The sequence below is a fragment of the Platalea leucorodia genome, assembly GCF_965183815.1.
Source record: "Platalea leucorodia genome assembly, chromosome: 5".
In the NCBI taxonomy this organism is placed as follows: Eukaryota; Metazoa; Chordata; class Aves; order Pelecaniformes; family Threskiornithidae; genus Platalea; species Platalea leucorodia.
Genome location: NC_138827.1, coordinates 1,665,395 through 1,687,949, shown reverse-complemented (window position 1 = coordinate 1,687,949; position 22,555 = coordinate 1,665,395). Strand labels below are relative to the sequence as shown.

Genomic DNA, 22,555 nt, shown 5'->3' with positions numbered 1-22,555 from the left:
AAATGCTCTTCCCCTCGCATCGCATGGCTTTCATTTAGCCAGAAAATCGGATTTGTTACAAATTAACTGCTTGAATAGCAGGAAAGGAGAGGGGAGGCGCCGGGGGTCCCTTTTGGCTGGATCTGCAGAAATCGGTGAAATCTTGCTGTTGGGCAGGTAGCAAGAAGCAAGGTGCGCAGATGTGTTGGCTGATGCACAGCAGTCAGGCAGATGGATTAAAATGAGGAAATCGAGGTGGGGAAAACTGTATTCTTGGGCTTTTTTTAGTTTTATTTTGTTAGCCCGGGCTTTGCAGGTTGCAGAGAAGAGACCACGACAGAGCAGTTAACATTCTCCAGCTAATGGCCTAATGCCGGCACATTCCGGTATTAAGGTCGTAGCAAAACTGCACCTGCTCCTTGAGCTGCCGCATGCGAGAGCCTGTTATCCATCAAGGCCTTTCTTGATCCCTTAGAACAATCCTGGGATTGAAAAACTGTATTTTAGGAGTCTTTGTTTCAGCCTTTTTACTACACAAAGTAGTTTCTTCGCAAGGGTCCTTCTACAGTTCATTCATCTCTATAAATCCTGGTGGGTAATTGAATAAGCTCAGCTGTGCTAATTTTTTTTTTCTTCCTCGTTTCTTCTTTTTTGCTCTGTTAAATGTTCCCTTGATCCGTTCCTCCTGACACGCATCCAGATTGCCGTGCCTTTTTCCTTTAAGGAGAGACATGCGTATATTTAAACTTCTTTGTGTACTAGAGGACACGAAATGTTTCTGTGGTTTAACTGTGAGGGTGCTCAGAGAATAAATTCTAAAAAAGTAGGAAAGAGAGAGGGTGTGAAAGGAAGAACAGTCAAAGCCCCAGACCTGCTTCTGCGGGTCGGGGGATGCTCAGTAGCAGCTAAAAATTGGCGTGAGCTGAAAGAAAGTGTTTCATTGCGCTGGGTGAAACAGTCACAGAAGACAGACTGTGCAGATACCCAGTCTGTCCGTTTTCAGCCTTACTGGGGCGTTACTGGGGAACAGGAAAAGAGGGATATTTGATTTTATATAGAAGAAAAAGAAAATCTCCTCACTACATACAAACCGTCAAGTCGTACTCCTCGTAGCTGGGGTAACTGAAAACCTGGTGTGCCAGTCGGAGCCTGGAGCTTGCAGAACACCCTCTGTGCCTGTGATTCCCGGGGCTGCTGGTTTGGGCTCGAAGTGAGACCTGCTTGCCCCCTTTTCTGCTGCTTTACCGTGGTGGCAAGGGCTTTCTGCTGGGCTCTGGTGTGCTTTCCTCCGCTAGCCGGGCTGCCTCCCCGTGCCTGGGAACTCCTGGGGCTTAGCTGGGGAGAGCCTCTTCCAGAGCCCCCGTCCTCCCCATCTCCAGGCAGTAAAAGCTGGATTCAGTCAAACAGCCCTTCCCCTTCCTATAAGTGATGGGACGGGGATCCTGGTCAGAGCATGCATTAATAGGCTTCTAAAAACGGAGGGTTGTTGCTTAAATCATACCTTATCTTTCTCTCTTTTTCTTTCCTTTTTTTCCCCTTTCTCTTTTTTTTTTTTTTTTTTTTAACTCTTGATCAGAACCGACCTTCCTTTCTCCAGTGTGTTGGGATCTTTACAGCAGCCCATGCCGCAGCGCCTCGCCTGTTCCACCCGAACTGCCCGTGCCACTGGCTTGGACCTAACCTAGGATAAAGCTCAGCGTGGCCTGGGTAGGGGGGAACCATGGGGAGCTCTGCCTCATCGCTGGCCGCAGAGACGGAGTCGGACCATGGCTTCACTAGCGCACCCTACCCGGGGCACCCAGCCGTGAGCTGGTATAGGAGTAGTCACAGTGGCCCTGTTTGGGAAAGTGCCCTTATAACGCGGCAGCATCAGCATTTACACCACCGGGTGCGAAGGTAAGGAGGAGGGGAAGGAGCCTGCTTACCTGCTTACCTCTCAGCTCGAGTCGGTGCGTTTGGGAGAGAAGTTGCTTTGCATCCTGTTGGGTGTCGGGTCCTTTCGTTCAGAGGCTCTGTGCAATTCCTCGTGAAAGCCAGAGCCAAATTTCCACCGATTTGAGTGATGCCAAGCCATGTCCTTTTTACAGGGCTGCCCATGTCTCCCGCAGAGTAGACTGCAGGACTCATCCCAGCTCTTCCTCACTCACCTAAATGGCGAAGGTGGCTGCCTGGGAATGGGATCTCAGTTCCTTTAACGAGTTTGCCATGTTCTTGTGGCTCCTTTTCGTTCTGGCCTCCCAGCTACACTGTAGGTGTCACAGATGGAGGACTGTGACTCCAGGCTGGGTGGCAATAAGTAGCAAGAGTTTCTGAACTCAAAAGAGCAAGAGAAGCTGTTTTCATGCAAAAGCAGTGAAACGCTTTGAATACCAGATCCAGGGGAATGAAACACACTGAAACAGGATTACTCTGAAAAAGAGCTCAGTGTTTCCAACCCTCAATTTCTATCCCTCCTCGATGAAATCAGCACCTCAGATGTGTCGCTGAGTCATTGCCTCTGCCCCTTCCCCATCAGCCACTTGCAGTGAGGAATTTTGCTTCGTGTTGGAGGGCTGGTGTCCTGCATTCAGTCTCTGACAGGTTGAGAGGTATGTCAAAAGCATCTAAAAATCCTCTGCCCGGGGGCTTGGCTACAGAGGCTGCCGTGTTTTGTGCTAATAATACTTGAGCCGTTGCCTAATGCCTGCTTTGTGTAGATTCCAGCCTGGCTGGGTGTTTGTACTTGCTTGAGTCTGTTGGGAGCCGTTAGTCTTTTAGGAATAGCTGCTTGCTTCTGAGTGTCCCCGAGCTGTTGTGGCTTTCCACTGGAGGCGTTTGCTGTGGTGGTCATGTAGTATCTGTCGTGTAGTGCTTGTTTTCTTGCCTTCCTGCTGTTGCGAGTCCCGGAATCTGCTTCACGGTGTCTGGTGCATGACTCCGGGAGACTCCGAGGCAAGCGACGTCACGCTTTGCTCCTTTATAGCCCTGTCTTGGGTAACTGGTAACAGTGTGAAACCAATTAGCTGTTGTCTTTGCTCTCGGTCATGGGCTTGAGTTCCTAGCGATGCCCAAGAGGCCTTTGGAAAGGCTGTTTGTGCACTTCCCAACATCCGCTGCCGTGCGTACCAACCTTTGTGGCTGACCCGCAGCTCTGGTCGGCGCTCTGCGCTCTCTAGGTCTGTCCCCTCTGGCTTGGAGGGATCCTGTGAACAGAGCTGGGTCCTCCCTGCAGGATTATTCCTTCTGCACTGCTGCTCTTTCCACTGTCGCCCTGAAGAGTTGGGGAAGGTATCGACGGCTCAGAGATGAATCCCCCGGTATGCCCGTGCGCAGCCAGCACGGAGATTTAGGAGCTTCCAGTGCAAAGCAGGCACCGAGCGCTGAAAAGGTTGCGTCTCTGCAGCCTCGTGTATGCCGGCCGAGGCTGCTCGTGATTCGAAGTCTGTAGCCTGGAGGAGCTTGAGAAACTAAGTGAAATCTTGACACATGGAAATAAATTTCCTGAACAACCAGCCTTCGCGGTGGAGCGGATGTTGGGGCAAGAACAGGAACTGCCGGTCTCGGTGCAGATAAAGCCAGTGTCCTGTTAGGACAGGAGTGGTTTTTCTGATAGTTACGTATTTCTCCTGCTAAAGGGAGAAGAGAACTCATGCCGGCTAAGTGCTGCATGGTTCCTGGAGACAGGAAAATCACTGGCCATGATTCACTGAGCAGTGAATTGCGTGGGAAGAACCTGCTTTAGGCAGTGATTATGGAAGTGGGTTCAAAAGACCTGCTGAGATCAGCCAGGCTGGCAGGCATCAAAGTACCTGCGGTTCCCATGGCGAGACGGGTGAGACAACAGGGTGAAGAAGCAGCGGATGATTGGTTTCCAGCAAGGAACAGATAAATACATTCCTTTACAAAATTAAGTCAATAGAACAAGTCAGGGTAAGTAGCCCTGCCTCTGAGTGTCCTCGTCCCTGGAATCCTGTGGCGCAGGAAGGAAGTGGAGTACCGGGGAGTCACTTTGAGGCTGGACAGGAGCTCTGGGATAGACTTTGCTTTTCCTGCTGATTTCCTGTCCCTGGCTGCGGCTGCCTTCAGAGCTGCTGATGCTTTGGCTGCTCCGGAGCGGCACAGAGCCAAGCCTGCTCTGGTCTGTCTCGGGGATGAACGCAGACCTTCCTTGGCAGCAACAGAGGGACGTGAGTATTTCACGAGTGACTTTGGTCTGTACTTGATGGGGAATTGGGGGAGGCTTCCCTCACGGTGGGGTGGGAATAAGGGAAGAAATCAGTGCTGTTTGGCTTTCAAGGTTTTAGAAGCTGGGAGGAGGCTGCATTGTCTCCTGTCGCCGGGGTGAGGCCGGTGGTCTGGCGTTCCCTGTCTGCTGAAGGCAGGTGGACATGAGGGAGAAGAAAAAGGGCCTTAATGGCAGAAGCAGTAGACTTGTGACATCCAGATTTGAGTCCCTGGTCTCTTCTGGACCAGGCCACACAGTCTCTTTCTATGTGTCAGCATCCTACCTTTTAAACGGGAGCACGTCCCTGCCTTCCCCAGCGTGCCAGGAGGGTGTAGGTACTTAAAGACTAGAGGTACCAAGTGTTATATGCTTGTTAGTTAGAGGGAGCTGATTGCTGAAATCTCTGCTTAGGGCAAAGACGATGTTTTTTAAATACATCCTTGGTAGCTGCGTGTAGCCAGACAAATTCTGGCTTAGTTACAAGTCCCCTTGGGCTCCTCCTTGCTCGTGTGCTTAAAGGTGTTTGGCCTGGGCTGTTGTGGGATGAGAGCATTCAGCTGAGCCGGCGAACGCATCACGGCTGAGCTTCCCGACGTGCCGAGCCCTTTGCGAAGCTGGGAGCAGCAAGGTGCAGTGCCACAAGTGCGGCTGCTGGCAGCAGGACACAGCTCCGTCGCTGCTGCTGCAATTGCATGGTTTGGGAGCTGTGGGCTCGTGGTGGCTTCTCCGGCTGCTGCTGCTGGAAGCGGCGATGGCAGCTCTCCAGTGTGCATCCTTCCACATCTGTAAGGTGTTAGGAGGGAATTAGGGCACTGAACTGTCTCCCAGATGAGATTTAAGGGAGTGTTTCTGCTCACCTAGTCTTCATTCCCCAGCATTCATAAGGAGGGACAACAGCGTCCTGTCCTGGACAAATTCTGGGACCCAGAGATGAATGGGATCTTGATGGGACCATCAGAGAGATGGGGCTGAACTGGTTCCTGCTGGGTTGCTGGGTTGCTGTGCCCCGTTCAGCGAGGTCTCTGCCAGAGCTGGTAGGTGTTAGCACCAGGCTGGCGGGCTGGGAGCAGTCCTGGGTTGCAGAGCACTTTGGGTGCTTTGTGAAGGGTTCATAGCACCGAGAACTGCTCCAGTTCGCTCCGCTCAGGAGAGGCTTTTTGGGGAAGGCGTTGCAAGATCTGTGCAGCTGAATCTAAGCGTCTCTGCTCGTCACTTGGTTTGGCTGAATCTCTCTGAGCTCCTTCCTTTTACAGAGAATATGCGTTTTCTGGGGTTTCCCGCAGCATTCTGCAAAGGCTTTGTATTCTTCTGTAAAAGCCTCTTCAGAATGAAATACCTCTGGGCCTCAATGACTGTGGAGGGAGGAACAGACTCTTTCATGGTTTTGTTTTTTTTTTTTAATGCTAAAAATATATAAATCTCTCTGCTTTTAGAGGGAAGCAAGGAGACCTGCTTTCGTTGTTGGCAGCTGGTGGGAGGGCGCTTGCTGTGTCCCCCCCCCAGCTCTCCAGAAGCACTGCTTAATTCTGGAAAGAAACCCAGAGTGAGACGGCCGTGACCCTGGTGTTTGTGAGCCCCGTGGCTTAAATGCCTGAAAAGCAACAAGTCAGCGTAGCTGGGTAACATCACACAGTCCTGTCTCAGGGGCTTTGAGCCATCTTGAGGCTGGTGGAGACGTTAATACGGGGATGCTGGCGTATGGATGAGTGGCAGGGAGCCGTACGGAGGGGGGACGCGGCTGCGTGCAGCTCCTTCCCTCCCGCCTGTCTTGTGGCGTTTCACCGCCGCGCGCAGCATGAGCAGAACTGGTGTCTAGAGGACGTGTTACTTGTTGGGGAAACCAAGGCCCAGAGGAGAAGTGAGATGTCTGGGAAGAAAAGCCAGTGGTAAAGCATCAGGTGACTCTGCAGGGTTTCCCCGCTTCTGTTTTCTGGCGTCGGACCTCGGGTCAGACATCAGCTTCAGGAGGTCTGACGTTCTCGGCGGGCCGGTGTCTGTGCTCCTTGGGGTACGGTTACGCCGGCGGGGCTGGGGCTGGGGTTGGGGGTTGGGGCAGGCACAGTTCCCTGGGTTTATCAGCAACCTGCTTGGGTTTGGGTGTGCTCAGAGAGTTGATTTTGCACCTTGCAAGAATCACAGACTGGTTGAGGTTGGAAGGGACCTCGGGTCCAGCTGGTTCAACTCCCCTCCCAAGCCTCCATGCGAAGAACAGAGACATGCGTGGCTGTGAAAAAGCTGGGGATAGCCAAAATCTGCTCTGGCTCTGTATCCACAGAGGAGGGATGAGGAGGGAAAAAGAGACCGCTCTTCCAAACCACAGGGGTACTAACATCAGCTTGGATATTCAGGACGTGCCTCATCGCACCAGAGTGGAGCCCGTGTTCCCCAGGTGCTGCGGTGAGGTGGATGGGTCCCTGCGCGGGTTGTGCTCCCTCTGGAAATTGTTGTGGGATCGAAGTTCGGCTGGGATTTGGTAGAGCAATGATGCTGCAGGTTGTCGTGGATACCTGCTTGATGGGAACATTGGGCTTGTAACCGTTTGCTTGCCAGTCCTCACCAAAGCACGCGGCAGCTGGAGTGATGTCTTGCTCAAGAAAGCGCGCAGTGCCAAGGAGCTGGCAGCGGGTATGCTGTTTCATCTGCCTGAGGCTTCTCGTCCTGCCCATCCGCTTTCCATGCTGGCTGCTCCAGCGGTCCGCTCGCTCACAAAGCCTCTTAGTTGTTTAAATTGAGGCTATTTATAGCTCTGGAGCTGTGAAGAACTCGGAGGATGGCGCAGAGTAGCGGAGACTGAAGTTCTCAATAGGTACCCGAACAAACTCTCCCTGTGCTCCCCATCTGCACCCCAACCTTCTCCATCTCCATTTCCCACAAGGGCAGGTAACAGAGCTATGCTGCCCGCTTACCCGCTCCGAGGAGAGGGCAAAATCCAGGGCAGGGAGTCAGTCGGAGCTCGTGTGCTTGTCTTACCCAGCGGGGCCGGCTGAAATCTGAACAGAAATGCCCGAACCCCTTGCCTGGAGCGTTGCTGTCACAGCATGGAGAGCACGGCGGACCTGTCTCTTTGATAGTGCCAGCCTTAAGAAAGGAGAGCAGCACCTTTACCTGGTTTTGGGGTGCTCCTGATGCTCCCTTGCTCCCAGGGATGTGGGTTCAGGTCCTTCTCCAAGTGCAGGCGTTGGGTCATTTTGCTTTGGTGCTCTCGGGATGCCACGCTGCACGAGGGGGGTTAGCATCCAGCTTTGGCTGTGCCTAGATCCGCGGTCCTCTCCTCTCCATCTCTTTTGGGAAGAGCTCCTGGAGATGTGATTTTGCTGTGAAGGAAGCTGGGATCTCGCATGCTGTGCTGCGGCAGTGTGTGGTAGGAGGGCCTGGGAGAGCCCTCTGGTGCTCTCTTTGGAGCAGGCCTGTTTCCAGATGCAGGTATGTTCAAGGTGGGGTGGGAAAGGGATTGGTAGGTGGTGATTTTTTTTTTTTTTTATTGTTTTTTTTAATAGCAGAGAATAGTAAGAGGAGGCAGAGGAGGGATTTTTCCAGAGCAACCCTTCTGCATTGCTCCCTTGACTTTTTTTGGCTGCAGAGGCAGGAGCTTGGTCTGGTGTTTCATGGCAAATCACTTGCAGCCCTGAGGGGTGTCATGCATGTCCGCTGGAGCTGTGAGGCAGCCTCAGCCCTCCAGAAGAAGCTGATGGATGGATGTGATGGCAGCAGGAAGCCCGGGAGCCTGGCCGAGCTGCTGCAAGGAAGGAGAAAATGCAGGAAAGTGTGCGTGGGGGTTATTTGGTTTTGTCCCAGGGTCACGCAAAAGAGCTAGGGTGGGAACCACAAGCCCGTCCGCCTAACGCTGTGCAGCATCTGTCCCGGAGGGAGATGTACCTGCATTAACCTCCGGCTCCTGCTGTCGTGGGCTTGTGAGAGGGGGAGTGAGGGCAAGAACCTGCCCATGGGGCGGGCAGGGAGCTCCCTTCCCCTCCGAGCTGTTCAGTGGCCAGGTGTTTCCAGGGTTTGCTCCAGAGCTCATTGCTTTCCTCCAAAGCTATCAGGTTGCTGCAAAAGGCACCTGCTGGATTTCTCTGACCGGTAACTTAATCCAGTTTGGCATCGGTGGCTCTGGGCTTGGGTCTCTGACTAACGCGATTCAGAAATGGAGAGGGGCAGAGACGCAGAGCTGCGGTCTCCCTTCGCCCGCCGCCACCCCCCGCTGCAAGCGCCTGGCCTGGAGCTGGCCGTGGCACTGAAAGGCTGCGTTGATCCCATCTCGGCTGGAGGCCGATGCTCGTGCGTGGAGGAGACGGAGGGGAGCGCGTACTGAACGAACCCTCTGCAGGCCTTTGTTCCCTCGGATGAAACAGCCCTCCCGGTGCGGGGCTGCTGCAAACAGAAGGGCAGTTGTTCAAGGGACAGAGAGAGGAAAGATAAGCTGTGGTCGGATGCTGTTTGCATTTGGCAAGCTGGGGCTGCATCTGGCTGTTCCTGCCCGGGATCCACAACCCGCCCAGGTAGCTGTGCCTTATCAGCCGCTCTCCTCAGCAAACTGCCCTGGGCTTTTATTTGAATTGGGTACCTTCCCATGCTTCGCGCCCCGCCGCGCCTGCCAGCCTTCCCACTCTGCCCGGTGCTGGCAAGGCACCAGTATTGCAGCCGGCAGCCCGTGCCAGCCGGTGCATCTCACAGCATCCGTGCCCACAAGCATCGCTGAATCCCTGCGAGGGGTAGGTGCTGAAGGTCACCGTGAGGAGGTGTGAAGAACTGATCTGAAGAGAAAGAAGCTGCTCCTGTGTTACAGATGGCATTTATGAGGCTGCAGCAGGACGTTCAAACCAGAAGGAAACTTGAAGTGTGAACGCAGCCTGCAGCCCTTCTGGATGGCGGTGGGACAATCAGCAGGAGAGTCGGGGCAGCGCGTGGGGTGAGGATGAGAGGCTGGGCTGCAGGTGCTTAGAGGCTGCCAAGTCGGCAGCTTGCTGGGAGCTGGAGGGGCCTCGCCTGCCCTTGCCCAGAGCAGTACAGAGCTCAGCTTTGTCTCCGGACACATGGGTTCAAGCCCTGCTGCTCCCAGCGCTCAGAGCGGTATCGCATGCTGGGGCTTGTGGTTACGCAGAGCTGGGCTTCTGCGTTTGGAGCGTGGCAGATTCACTAGAGCAAAAGGAGCCGGGGAGAGGCTGGCTCTTTCCACCTTGCAGGGTGGAGGGGACAGGGTGTCCGTACACGCCGGCCTGCTGTAGCATTCCCCAGCTGCCGAGTGAGGAGAAGGTGGACATGAGCAGGATCTTTCATCTTCCTGAAAACCTGATTTTAACCTGCATACCTTGGAAAAGTGAAACTATCGATAGATAGATGTGTGTGTGTATGTATATGTATTTTTCCCCCTGATTCCTTGGGACACCAAGGAGGAGACACCTTTTATTCAGAGCCCCGGTGCTGGCTGGCACGTGCCGCATGCAGCACTGGCACTTCCCATCGGACCTGTGCCACCAACGGCAGCGAACGGGTCCTCTTCAGCCTTCCCTGCCGAGGAGCCGAGGCTCCTGCTGCCTTACCCCACGGCGGGTGCGTCTGTCTGCGGGGGGGGGACAAATGTGGAAACGCTTGGTGCTTCTGAAACGTGGAAAAGATTTTTTTGCAGGGCTGCAGCCCGTGGCACAGAATGGACCGATGGTTGACGCTGCTGCTGTCTTGCCCAGCAGCCTCCATGGCACATGCAGTGACGTGCGTTGGGCACATCGTTGCTTTACACCCCCCCAGAGAATCTCTTAGCAAAGCTTGGCACGATGGCCTGTTTTCCTTGGGTTGTCTTTTCCCACAGCAAATGTTTAGGTGCTTTGTGTCTTCTGGGCATGCTGGTGTGGGCGCTGCAGCCCCTGGCTCGCTCCGTGCGTGTGTTGGAGGGACCGCCGTCGGTGGCGGGCACGATGTGGTGGTGGAGGGCACGGCAGCTGACAGGGCCCATCTGTCTTGTGCAGCACTGAGCCTGCTGCAGGCAGGGCACGCACGCTCTTTCTCTCCTCTGTCCCATGTCCCTGGCTTGGCAGTGATGTCCTTCAGGTTGTCCTTGAGGAGCATGTGTGCTGAGGTTACCCAAGAGCTGTTAGTGAGCATGTGTGTGACTTGAAGAGGCTCAGGAGCTTTAACCAGGAGCGGGAGCTGCCCTCCTTGGTAAGAAGCCCTGGGTCCTGCTGCAGGGCAGGGGTGCTGAGCTGTTCGAGGAGCCCCAGCATGGCCTCCGCTGGATTGCTGCGCTGCCAGGATGCTTCTCTGTGGCACGTGGGCACGTGAGGGTTAATCGCACGTGCTCAAGCCAGGAGCATCCTCTAGATTCCAGCTGTCGAAGCTCTAACTTAAGTATGTGTCATTTTTACGAGGCAGTAAACAGTACTACGGTCTGAATTACCCAGTCCAGAGGCCTCCAGGGTACGGTATAACTTGTAGGGGCTTCCCTGGTAACTGCTGCCTGCCTGCCTGCCCGCCTGCCCGAGGAGTCGGCTAGATGTGTTGCCGGCTCAGTTAAGGTGGCAGTAGCTCTGGAGCATGGGGCATGAACAGAAGGAGTGGGCTGGGGTGCTGGGTGGTCGTGTGGCTCAGCCTGCCCCAGCACAGCGTTGTTCTGCTCTGCTCCTGGCCCTTCCACCTCCACATGACCCCCCCAATCCTCCTCGCTGTCTCCGAGAAGCCAGAGGAACCAAACAGCCACCGTTTTCAAAGTGCACGGTGATGCCAAACTGATTCTGAGGCCAAGCGTGGGTTCCTGTGTTGAACCTTTGTTTGATGGGGTGGTGGGAGCGTGGTGGGCTTCTGATGTGGTGCAATGCTCTTGTGTCCTCCTGGAGCTCCTTGGTTTGCCGATGGTACCCTGGTGGGTGATCTGGACGACACCGTCGACTGCCGCGTTTCTCTTGGTGCCAGTGGGGCGGGAGGGTGCAGGGGAGGCTTTTAGGCTGGTGGGGATCACAGCATGCTGAAGGAGCCCGTCTCGCTGTCTGCATGGGACGCTGTGCCGCAGAGGGCACAGGCCTGGGTCTGCTCTGCGCAGCCAGGGGTATTTTCTACGTGCGCGCTGGTACTGAAGGTTGGCCCAGGGCTGTCCTAGAAGCCATCGGTGCAAGGAAACGAAAATGGCAAGTGGGCTGTGCAAGAGGAAGCATTCACAGCCAAACCGCGTGTTTTCTCAGCATGTTTTATCCCACTGAGCTTCTTGGAAACTGTTGATAATTGTGCCCTCTAAAGTTCAGGTACCCCAGAAAGAGAAGTAAGTGGCCTTTACAGGTCAGCTGCACGTGCGCAGACAGATCCGTTGCTGTTGGTGGCACTCAACCTGTGCACAGGATCCCATCTTCTCCCATCTCCCTTGCAAGAAGGAACTGGACTGAGTGGCTGGCTGGAGCACCACGAGAAGGTACTTCAGCAGCAGGGCCTGAGAGCTCACCGATGCCGGTACGCTCAGTGTTGGATTGATATTTTGGCCTCTCATTGAATTGCCCTGTGGTGGTCTCTGTAACGAGGCGTGAATCCTCGAGGCTGGCCTGGCTCTGTCTGGGAAGAGCAGGGATGCTGTGGTGGTGAGAGGCCCAAGTCTCCTTGGACGTGATTCTGGATTTCCTCCGTGGTTTCAGCAGTACGGGGCAGAGCAGCTGGCTCAGGGCAGGGTGAGTTCCCCTGATGTCAAGGGGAGGCTGTTCTGTTGAAGTTCACTGAGGAGGTTTTGCTTCTGATTTTTTTGAAGGCTATGTGTTGGCATCCAGTCCTGCAGAGCAGAGCCAGGATTCCTTGAGAGCTGCAAGGCGCTCTGTTCTTTCCTTGGCGTCTCCTCCGAGGAGGGGTCAGCGGGGGTCTCGGTGGGGAATCCCGTGGCTCTTTGTACACGCGAGGATATTGATCCGTGACTGCAGCCTTTTTCCCGCAGACCTAGTGTGCAGAGCTGGCAAGCTCCTGGCGGTGCAGAGGGTAATTTAGCTCACCTCTGACCTCAGCAGGTAGGAATGGCGCTTAACCAGCGCTGGAATGAGAAGGCAGAAGGCAGGGGGTGACATTTGGGATGGGGGTGTCCCTTCTCCTGTCCTCTGGAGCCTTGGAGGCTGCAGTTTGGAAGTCCTGGGAGCAGGCGCCAGCCTGTGGGTGCCCTGAACCTTTCGTGCCATTCTCTGCCTGCTGTGTTTATTGAGCCTGACGCTTCAGCTGCCGTGGAGGTGGACGGATTTCTATTAACCGTACCCTGCGTGCGCCCCGCTGTGAAGCGAGCCCAGGTATTAGCATGGCAGGAGCTGAAGGCTGGAGCACAGCAGCTGGAAGCGCAGGGTGATTTATTCAGTGGAGATGTGAGAGATGGGAGCAGGCAGCTTTGGAGCTGTGGTGTTGCTCCTGATCCATTTCCCCTCCTCCCCTCTCTTTTGGTCTCTCTTTCTTTTCCCCCACCACTCTTCCAATTTTATTTTAACAGCACTACAAATTGCAGCATAAATCTTAGCTGAGCAGCAATTCGGGTTGGCAACCACCAGTAAATCTGCTTTTCCAGCCTCCCCATGAGAGGGAAGTTACACTGGGAGTAAGGGGCTATGGGTGAGCCCTGAGTGCGCCTGGTTTCCAGTCCCATCAGGTTTCCCTGGCTCATTCCGGTTATGGTCCCGTAGCATCTTTAGCCTCAGTCCCACATCCCTCCAGTCTATGGGAACAGGAGAATTCTTCTCCCCTCGCCAGCCTCCAGTGTGTTGGAAAGTGGTGTGAAAGAGCCTCAAACATGGGATAGGAGAGATGTCAGCATCAGTTGCTAATGCTGCTGTTCAGGTGTCTGACATCTGAAGTTGTTCCCTGTTCTTAAAGATAATAGAAAGTGGCCTTCATCTGGGGAATGGGCCTGTGCCTCCAAACTGCCCTGCCCAGGCAGGTGCTTTTGCTTTCCGATGCAGAATGCGTGTATCCTCTGCAGGCTGTGCTGGGAAGAGCGGCAGAAAACAGCCCTGTGGGGTGCGTGGAGGGCAAAGTCTCTGCCGTTTGGTTCACACAAGGGATCCGTCTGCGCAGGCCCGCACCAGGAGCCGTTTGTCCTGGCAAACGTGTTTCCCAGCTGCCTGTACTCTCTCCCTGGATGTGCGTTCCGCCTGTGTTTGTAGCCCCCTTCCCACCACGCTTGAGCTTGACCACCCTGCGTTGAGGCCAGGTATTATGAGAGCAGAATAAAAGCACAGACCGTGCTTTCATCTTAGCCTCTTCTTGGCTGGCTGTGAGGCTTCAAAGGCATTTTCCATGGTGGGGTCTTAAAACACTGGGCGAGTGTTGAAAGATGCAAGGGTAGGTCTGCCTGATGTCCACAAGCCTTGCTTTTGTATGATGTAGCGGTGAGAAAACCAAGGTGCAAAGGGGGAAGGCATCTGCTGCAGAAGCATGTTAGAAACTGTGAGATTCTGGGGTTTTGGAGTAGCTGGGATTTGTGCAGAGGAGAAGCACAGGGCCAGCAGTCCCTGCCGTGTCTAGGGACTGCAGGGCTCTGACTCCAGATGGCCACCTCGCCCTTGCCCGGCTCTGCTCTCCAGGGAGCACAGGCTCTTTCGAGGTAGGCCACAGACGCTCACTTAAAAAAGAATTTCTTAATTGGCTTAAAGACAGAGAAACAAAAACAACGAGTAGAGCTTCCTCTTCATCCAGCTTTCTTTCCTCTGCAGGGGTTACTTTTGAAGTGATTGCTCAAACATACCTGTGGTGCGGGTAGCTAAATCAAGCGTCCTTTGGTCCCGAGAGTCCGCCCTCCTTGCTGAAGCTGTCCCAGCTCCTCAGATAAGAGAGCAGCTTAATGAGTTTAGTTTCTTGCTCCTTTCCTTGCCTCTTCCCCTCCCTCCTGAGAGCAGGTAAGTCTTTATTATGAAACATAACTGTAGAGATTGGCCCCATCGGTGCTTTCTTTCCTTCCCACTTTCTCAGATTCGTAGCACTGAAGGGCTCCTCTTTCTGTGCCTCCATGCTTAGGTCCGCCTTCAAAGAGCAGCCTGTGCTCACCTTCTCCAGGGCCTGTTTCAAACTGGACCTGGAGAGAGGTGACCAAGACTGTTATTTGAAGGATCGCCGTGCCCAGGTCTCTGAGCTCCTCCGGTGGTACCCCGGCGGCTTCTTCTGCAGCTGGGGTGAGGGACGTACCAGCAGGCTTCTGGGACAGCTTTCCCTGTCGGGATCCTTTCCTCCCCCAAGAGAAGCACTGCCCAGCTGGGCTGCTGTGTTGCAGGATATCTTTTCTGGGCTCACCCAGCACACGCACAGAGCCTGCTGTGACGTGCTAGTGGCATTGGGGTAACGGAGACCCTCTTTATCACCTACCCCTGAGGGGCACCCCCGTGCCTGGCCTGCTGAGTGTCCTTAGCCAGGGCTCCCTGGGGGTAGAGGGAGCAGCCACAGCTCGATTCAGCATGAATACTCTGCTTCCAAGGGCCGCGTGTAGCTGCTTCAGCTCCGGGTTAGATCCCATTTAACCTGATCTCTGGCTCTGGCCTCGTCCTGGAGATCGCGCCTTCATCCTCTTCAGGGGGTGGCAGCTGTTCTGGAAAGGGAGCAGGAGTCCTGGTGATCTCCTGGGCTGCTATAAATCTCCTCGCTAGCACCGAAGGACCTAACGTGGTGTAGGTGAGGAGACGGAAACTCATTCACAGCCCTTGGTCTGGTGTTTGCAGGCAGAGGTGCTTCTCTGCTCCTCTGTGGCCGGCTGCTGGTGGCCGGGTGCTCAGAGGTCCTGGTAGCTGAATGCCAGGCTCAGATAGGTGTTTTGTTCTCTTACGATTCCCCCCGCGTACACGCACAAACCCGTTAATAGCTGTATTAAACCATATGCCCCTGTTATTTAAACAGAATAAGTAAAGTTGGAAAAGCCTCCCAGGAGCATCTGGAACTTCGCCACCTGTGGAAAATCAGCAGTTAAAGGAGCTGTATACGTAGTGGAGAGCGGGGAGAAGAGCCTGTAAAGGCGGTGTCAGCGGAAAAAGAGGAGTGTCTGAAAGCCTTTCATCTTCCCCTTGGCAGTGCTCAGATGCGACTCCAGCTGCTCTCTATTCTGGGAGGCAGGCGAGTGTGCGCTCCCGCGCTTGGTTATTGCTGCTTGCAAAGAGCAGGTCTGCATTGACCCAAAGGTTTGGAAATCATTATGCTATCGAGTAAGAATAATTGAGAGGATGGTGAAGGAGCATTGCCAGGACTTGAGAAATTCCTGTTTGGTTTCTGGGCTCGTCTTAGACTTAGTGGAAGGTCAGTGTCTCGCTTGCTGTCTAGATATCGGGCCCCATGGAAGGAGAATCCAAGGCTCTCCAAAACACCACCGTCTCCTGCAGGCACAGGGCTCACAGATACATACGGAGAAGTGTGTACTGCCGTGAAGTCTTATTATTTTCAGGTGCTGGCCGTGTTTCTTAGGCTGCAGTGGGAAAAATCATTGCCAGTTCTGTCCAGAACCTCTCCAGTTGCTTTGTGGAAAGAGGCAATCTGGGAGCCAGGCAGGTGTTGCGAGCTAAGGAGGACGCAGCCATATCTGTGCGTTCACTGGAGACCAAATGGACCCTGGAATTACGTTGCTTCAAGGGGGCTCCTGTGCTGCTGCCTGTTCCCTCTCGGCTAATCCAGACACCTAGCATCCCAGATCCTTCTTGTTACAGGTTCCCTACAAGTTAAATGCTTTCTTTTTTCATGGCCTCCTGGACTGTGAACACTCCACAGCCAACTTGAACTTCACTTATAAGCTCAAGATGCAAACATGGACATCCCACCTGTGCCACGCTGCTGGATGCTCCTGAACACTGTGTCTCATCCCAGAGGCATTTGTGCCCAAACGTTCAACCCCTGTCGAGGCTGGAAGGTTGAGACGTGAACCCTCTAGAGAGGGTTATGCTGAGAGGTGCTGCGGTGCGTGTCCAAGTGCTGCGTTGAGCCCCTGCTGCTCGCTGGCAGCCCTGGGTGTTGAGGACAAGCAGTGATGGCCGGCTAGCACACACCGTGCTTGCCGGCCACCAGGATCCCAGGTGGGTAGGCAGGTATCTTTTGCAGCCTGGTTCTCCTGAGTTACTGATCGTCTCCCGCTGTGAGTGATGCATATATCACTTGACTGCCGGTACCCTCCCCTCTCCGCTCCAGCACGTAAGCCTCGGTGTGGTACACCAGCTTTGACAGAAAGGGCCAACCCCGCTGCAGGCTTTCACCGTTTGTCAGAATAAATTGCTTCTTCTTCCTATTGCGTGGAGGAGATGCTGGTTCATTTGCCCTGAGTCTGAACAGCATCCAAGGCGGCTTCTCCCCCCGTGTTCTTCCTCCCCCTGAGCCTGCAAGGAGAGCAGAGCTTGCTGGCTGCAGCACGGCAACAGGCTCCCCAAACCACAGCTGATGCAGCAACAAATTTTGTGCAGTCTTGCATTCATCTGCTTGACCTGACCTAACTTGGGAACGGAGCTGGAGAAGGTGCGGATGATCCAGGAGCGGGAAAGGCTGGAGCTATCTGTGAGGTTGGTGGGTTTTACTGCTGTTCGGAGCCTCTGCTCTCCATGCGGGGCCCCGCTGACCAAGCAAACCCTGTGCCCTGCTTCACCGCAGGTCAGTAAAGCGTGAAGGGACGTGGCTCCAGTGCAGCAAGCTGCACCAAGCCTTCGTGCATGATTTTTCCAGGACCTGGTAGTGAACGTGAGTGTGCTTGAAAGTTGCATGTGGAGCCAAGGACTCGGTGGGAAGAGTGAGCACGTGCCTGTTTGTGCGAACTCCGATGCCCCGTTCATCTGGGACATTGCCCTGGGCTTCTGCTCTCTGCGTTGAGATCCTCCTCCGGGATCGGTGTTTTTGGAGGGGCTGCAGATGTGGTTCCTGAAGTAGAAGAGAGGACATTCAGGTTTGCCCTCTGCCTTCTGATCTCCTGTCGCCAAAGGAGCTGCTCGAGCATGTTGGGAGATAGCAGGGCTGGCGAGTTGGTGGCTCTGGGAGGAACCGCCATCCTTGCCTTTCCCCTCGCTGTCAGATGACATTCGTAGCGGGGCTGGAGTGCTTGATTGCCGTGCCCTGATCCGACCATAGGCGTGTCGGGAGTTGCCAGAGTTCCCCTCTCTTCCTCTATCCCTTGGCAATCCTTCTTTCTTTCCGTAGATGAGTGCAAAGCTTGTTGGCTGGGTTATTAAGCATGAGCTGCTTTCCTGAGGCACAGGACTGGCTTAGCTTTTCATTAAGGCCTGTTAATCATCCTGAAGAGAGCCTGACAGCCGCTGGCGATGGACCACAGTGCCCTGCTGCCTTCCGTCTCGCCGGTGGGCGCGAGGTCCTGCTCGCGGTGCCCCGAGCGTGGCTGGCAGCTGCGGGACGGGTGCTGCGTGGTCTGGTGTGGGACAGTGCTGCTGCAGAGCTTGGCAGCGTGGGCTTGGGCCCCGAGGAGTTTCCTCGTTTGCAGGAAGAGCGCCTGGCCGCAGCTCTGCCAGGAGCCGGGATGATGGCCAAGTTAAAGCCCTAGGAGAGGAGGAGGAGGAGGCTGGGGGCTCTGCTTCCCCCCTCCGCAGGCTGCAGCCTCGCTCTCCTTAGTCTCAGACCTCATGGAACCACGAGTCTTTCTCCATCCATCCATCCCAAATGGTACTGAGCTCTTGATTACTGTTTTTTTTCTTAATTGCACCTTGGAGCTATGCCTTGATTTATTTTTTCAGGGAGAATTTCAGGAAAAAGATGGCTGTTTCCCAAGCAAATAGCAGCCTGCCTCGTGCAGCTGATTACAGGCAGGGCTGGGAACTGGGGAGACTAAAGGAGAGAGGGGCTCGGTGGGGTCCTCCCACCTCCCTCCCCGCGGCCGTGCCTGCCTTGCGATAGCTCCCACCACCCCACAGCCCCTGCAGGGCCGCGCGAGGGGGCAGGCGGCCCTCTCCAGACCTGCGTGGTGTCCTCCAACAGCAGTATTTTGCCTTTTAGGCCTCAAAGACAACAAATAGCTTTGAATTTCCTTTTCTTCCTAGGAAGAAGGGATTTAATTTACGCTCTGAAAGTACAGGGTGGTGTTTTGGAGCTGAGCTGGTGGCGCTGGCTGTGAGAGTGAGGTGGAGTTGCTCACAGAGCATCACCTGCAGCTCCTCAGTCCTGTCCCGGGCCATGCTCTCCAGACATGAGGCATCCCAAGAGACGTCCTCTAGTCCACTCCCTCCCACATTTCATCTGAAATCCTTACACTTTGAGCTCTTCTGGCCATCTCTCCCACTCTTCCCGACCCGAGCATCATAGATAATCATTGATACGAAGCTGTCCCTGTCCTGTTGTCTCTGGGCAGGCATTCCTGTGGCCAGGGGTGGATAGCAGATGTCTCCCCTGGGCTTGGTGAGAAGGGTGGATGGCAGGGCCTGGGTCAGAGCCAGCCTGGCAATTCATCGAATCCTAGAATCCCAGATTGGAAGGGACCTTGAGGATCATCTGCTCCAACCTTTCTAGCACAGCCTAGACGAGATGGCCCAGCACCGCATCCAGCTGAGTCTTAAATGTGTTCAGCATAGCAGAGTCAACCCCTTCCCTGGGGAGATGGTTCCAACGGTTGACTGTTCCCATTGTGAAAAATTTTCCTCTCGTGTCCCATCGGGATCTCCCTGGGAGTAACCTGTACCCGTTACCCCTTGTCCTCACCATGGGACTCCTTGTAAAAAGGGAGCCTCCATCTTCTTTGTAGCTCCCCTTTAAGCACTGGTCCGTGGTGGTGAGAGCACCTCGAAGCCTCCTTTTCTCCAGGCTGACCAAGCCCAGCTCCCTCAGCCTGGCCTCACGCGGCGGCTGCCCAGACCCCGGATCATCCTGGTGGCCCTTCTCTGGACCCCGCCAGCCCGCCCACACCTTTTGTGTGCAGCGGGGACCAGAACTCTGCACAGTATTGCAGGTGCGAAATTCTTCAGTGGGGACAGCTAAGAGGCAGTAACAGAGGAGGGAGCTCAGAGGAAGACCCCTCGACCGTCGGATCTGAGGGAGTGGCACACATCCTCGATGGAGCAAAAAAGGACATCTCTCCTTGGTATGTCAACCTCATTTATGTCTCAGCGATGCATTGGAGACAGCAAAGTCTTGCCCTTCTTCCTCTCTGGGCAAAAGGCATGGTGAAGGGGATGTTCTGTGGCCTCCCTGGATGCCGTTTGTTGGCTACTGTTAGTGGTTTGAGAGAGGCATTAATCCTACGCTGCTCTTCCCCGGGATCTTCTCTTGGTTCATTGCTGTTACCAACTTTTGTGCCCTTTTTAAAGGGCACAATTTCTGTTAGCTTTTTAAATTAAAACCTGCCATGATTTGAAATGAATTGGTGTAATAGTAGTAGTAAAGAACATCATCTTCCCAGCTGTTCCTCCCCAACATCTTGACTGTCCTCAAAGATCTGGCATGTTGGTCGTAAATCCTCTTGCTGTTCTTCTCGATCTCCCCTGATTTCTGTACGTCTTGTGCTGGCCTAACTTCAGTGGTGGCTTGGAGGTCTGTGCTCCTGATAGGAGTGGCACCTGTACGATGTGTCCTGCTCACCATTTCAGCATTAAACAGCTCACCAGTTTGTCCAGATCAGCAGGGAGCCCTCGTGACAGCAAGAGGGGAGAGGCTGCCTCCGGGCTGTGATTTGGCTTCACGTTGCTCGAGGTGTGTTTGTCCTCGGGTTCCTGCAGGCGCAGGAGGCCATTGGGTGCTCCTGGTGTCTCCCACCCTCTTGCTGGCCCACCTTGAGGTTTAAAGGACCTTGCTCCGTGCAGGGGTTGTGCTACAGCTCATCCCAGAGGATTCGGTGTCCTCACTGGTCCCTGCTAGGTGTGTGATGGGATTAATGGTGTTCTGTCAGTCCTGATGTGGCCAGGGCTGTGTTTGCTCTGTAATAAACTCTTCTCCTGCCGTGTTCCAAGGGCCAGAGGTTTTTGGGCTGAGGGTCGAGGCTGAAGGCTGCAGCCAGGTCAGCAGGCATCATTCCTCTTCTGCTGGATCTGAACCTGTTTGGCCTTTGACCATAGCCTGTCTTGCTGTCTGGCAGCTGAACTGCTCTTCCCCTCACCCTGATTCACCTTTTGCCAGTTCATCTGTATTACCGACCAGGGAAGGTGTTGACCAGGATTGACCCTTCGTAGGCTCTTGAGGAGTTTTCCGAGCTGCCTCAAAGCAGGGAAGGATTTATGGGCCAGTCAGGGAATGATTAAGTACGTTTTTGGAGCCCCTGCCCTTCCTTCAAAGTCTTCCTTCCTAACCAAGGGGATCTTTTCAGAGTTTGAAGTTTTTCGTTCTTTTCCGCAGGAGCGTTCAGGCTTCTCTGCATGTGAATAATTGCAAACTCCCCCCTGCTGGGGCTGTTGAAGTAAAACCACAATGCATTTTTGTGCTAAACCCGTTCTCAACATCAGCGAGCGAGCGGGGCTCCGGGGCATCCGCTGGCGTGCGTACGCAGCGAGCACCTCGCACAGCGAGGATCGCCCCTGGCACCGGCGTTGGAATCTTGTCCCTGGCTGCCGGGGTGTGGGATCATCCCTCTTCTTCGGTGGCTGATGCGGAGTTTTTGTCCTGTCACCTCGGCGTGGAGAGTCAAAGGTCCAGGAGGTTGGTTTGGTGTTTGTGTGCATTGCCACCGGCTGGGTGCTGGCTGGAGATAGCCATGGGACTTGGGTCGGCAGCAGGCCGTTCTCATGAAAACCTCTCAAGAAAATATAATTCCCAAATTCCCTTTTGCTGCTTCCAGAAAAAATTTTCCCTGGCGTTGCTGTAAAAGATGAGTCTGAAGGGCCAAAATTGAGTTATAGCAGCTCTCATAATCCTTGTGTTTCCACATAACGTTGGCAAGATCCTTACCCTCTTTGGCTTGTGGATCATGTTGTCTTTCAGTTTTTTAGCATGGAGGCCTCGGTTTGATGGCTGGGTGTGAAAGTCTGTTTTTTTCAAATCTTTCTATACAAGCCATCTTGCAAACAGCAAAAATAATCATTTTATTTAGCAGCAGATCTGTAAGATGCGTCCTCCTGGCCTATGGGATTGATTTCAGTGGAGTCTAAATCCTCCGCCATTTCAGGTGCTCGTGAATTTTGCTGGACAACTTTATTTTACATGGGAAACTTTCTGGGACACTGCTCAGACCAAAGATGGAGTGTACTTATAAAAAACATGCAAAATAGCTGAGCCAATTTTTAGCAGGCTTTCTAAAGAACAAATCTACTGTTCTCTAAGTGCCTTCTTGCTCCAAGTGTGCAAGAAGGTGAAGCTACAAGTATTCAACGTAACCTGGGCCGTCCGTCTCCTAGGGTTCAGGCCGTTTTGGTCTGTTGGTTTCTTAACAAAAAAAATTAAATTCTTAAATTCTTGTGTTGCATTTGCTGGAGGACTGTGGGCCTTTTTGCCCTAAAAAATCAGCTTTTGTGGGAGCTGCAGGCACGCCGAGGCGCTCCCAAATGTTTTAGCAGAACCAGGGTATCTGCAGAGATCCTTTGCGCTTTCTACACCCAAATTACACCAATTTCATGCAACTGTGACCAAACCCTATAAATCGGGTGTACCTCCTTTCTCTATTTGCTCTTAAGTGGGTTCAAATATCCGCTGTATGTGGATTTTAGTCCAAGTCAGTGTAGCGTAGTCAAAGCAAGGCAAGATATGGATTGAGGCCATTCAGTTCATCACCACCTTGAGCCAAATCAATGTATTAAGACATTATCGAACCTGTTTAAGCATATACATAGTACGGTGCTGGGCTGAGTTAATGACACAAATTTTTCTCACCTACCATAATACTTGGGTGCAATTGGAGCTTGCTATTTTTTGCTCTTAATTTCCCCAGATACCCAAAAGACCAGGGAAATAAGGTACAGAAAGGGTAAATAAAGTAGTTGAGTCCAGGAATGATGGCAGCAATAGTGCTGTGCTAAATTGGTTTCTTTGAAGTGAACTGTGATTGCAACTGCAGAAATTTCCCATGCTTGCATGCAGGGAGGCAAGATGAGGTTATTAATTATAACAACAGGCTGGAATTGATCTTAATGAGAAACAGCGTAGCTTGAGAGGAGCTGAGGCTGTGCTGGTGGCTGTCCCCAGGGCTGGGGCTCCGGAGAGACCTTCCCGGGCTGTTCTCCTGCCAGCTCTGCTGCAGCAAAGCCTGTCCCGTGATGAGCCGGTGTGAGCGAGTGCCAGCGTACCACGTTCCCCATCCTGAGTTTTGAAGAGGTCATATTGCCATTGACCATCTCGTCTGGGCCCTGTATCCCGATAACCTTGGGTAGGTGCAGGAGGTCCTTCTTTAGGGCGAGACACCGCGTCCCTCATCAAAAGCTTGTGAACCCAGAGCTTGCAAAAGCTCAGGACATTTGAGCAAAGCTAGAACTCGGACTTTGCTGGCCTCCTTGAAATACTCGGCCTGCCTCTTCCTTCTGTATCCCCAGGGATTCTTCTTGTTGCCCTGGCAGAGAT

At 53.9% G+C, this 22,555-nt stretch overlaps 1 protein-coding gene across 16 annotated transcripts in view; it reads left to right on the top strand.

The window, feature by feature from the left end:
* The window catches only part of CAPN15 (calpain 15), a 60,981-nt gene that overhangs the window by 15,133 nt on the left and 23,293 nt on the right, over positions 1-22,555 (top strand). For 5 of the 16 annotated variants that reach the window (XM_082312369.1, XM_082312370.1, XM_082312373.1 and 2 more), the window contains one exon: positions 1,556-1,875. The exons of 9 other annotated variants lie outside the window; for them this stretch is intronic. In XM_082312369.1, coding sequence (XP_082168495.1) covers positions 1,700-1,875 — 176 coding nt within the window. In that variant the 5' untranslated portion in view covers positions 1,556-1,699. Of the gene's footprint in view, positions 1-1,555; positions 1,876-2,066; positions 2,568-13,836; positions 14,020-22,555 lie in introns of those variants that run through there. 2 more of the 16 variants (XM_082312363.1, XM_082312362.1) reach the window with 2 other exon arrangements.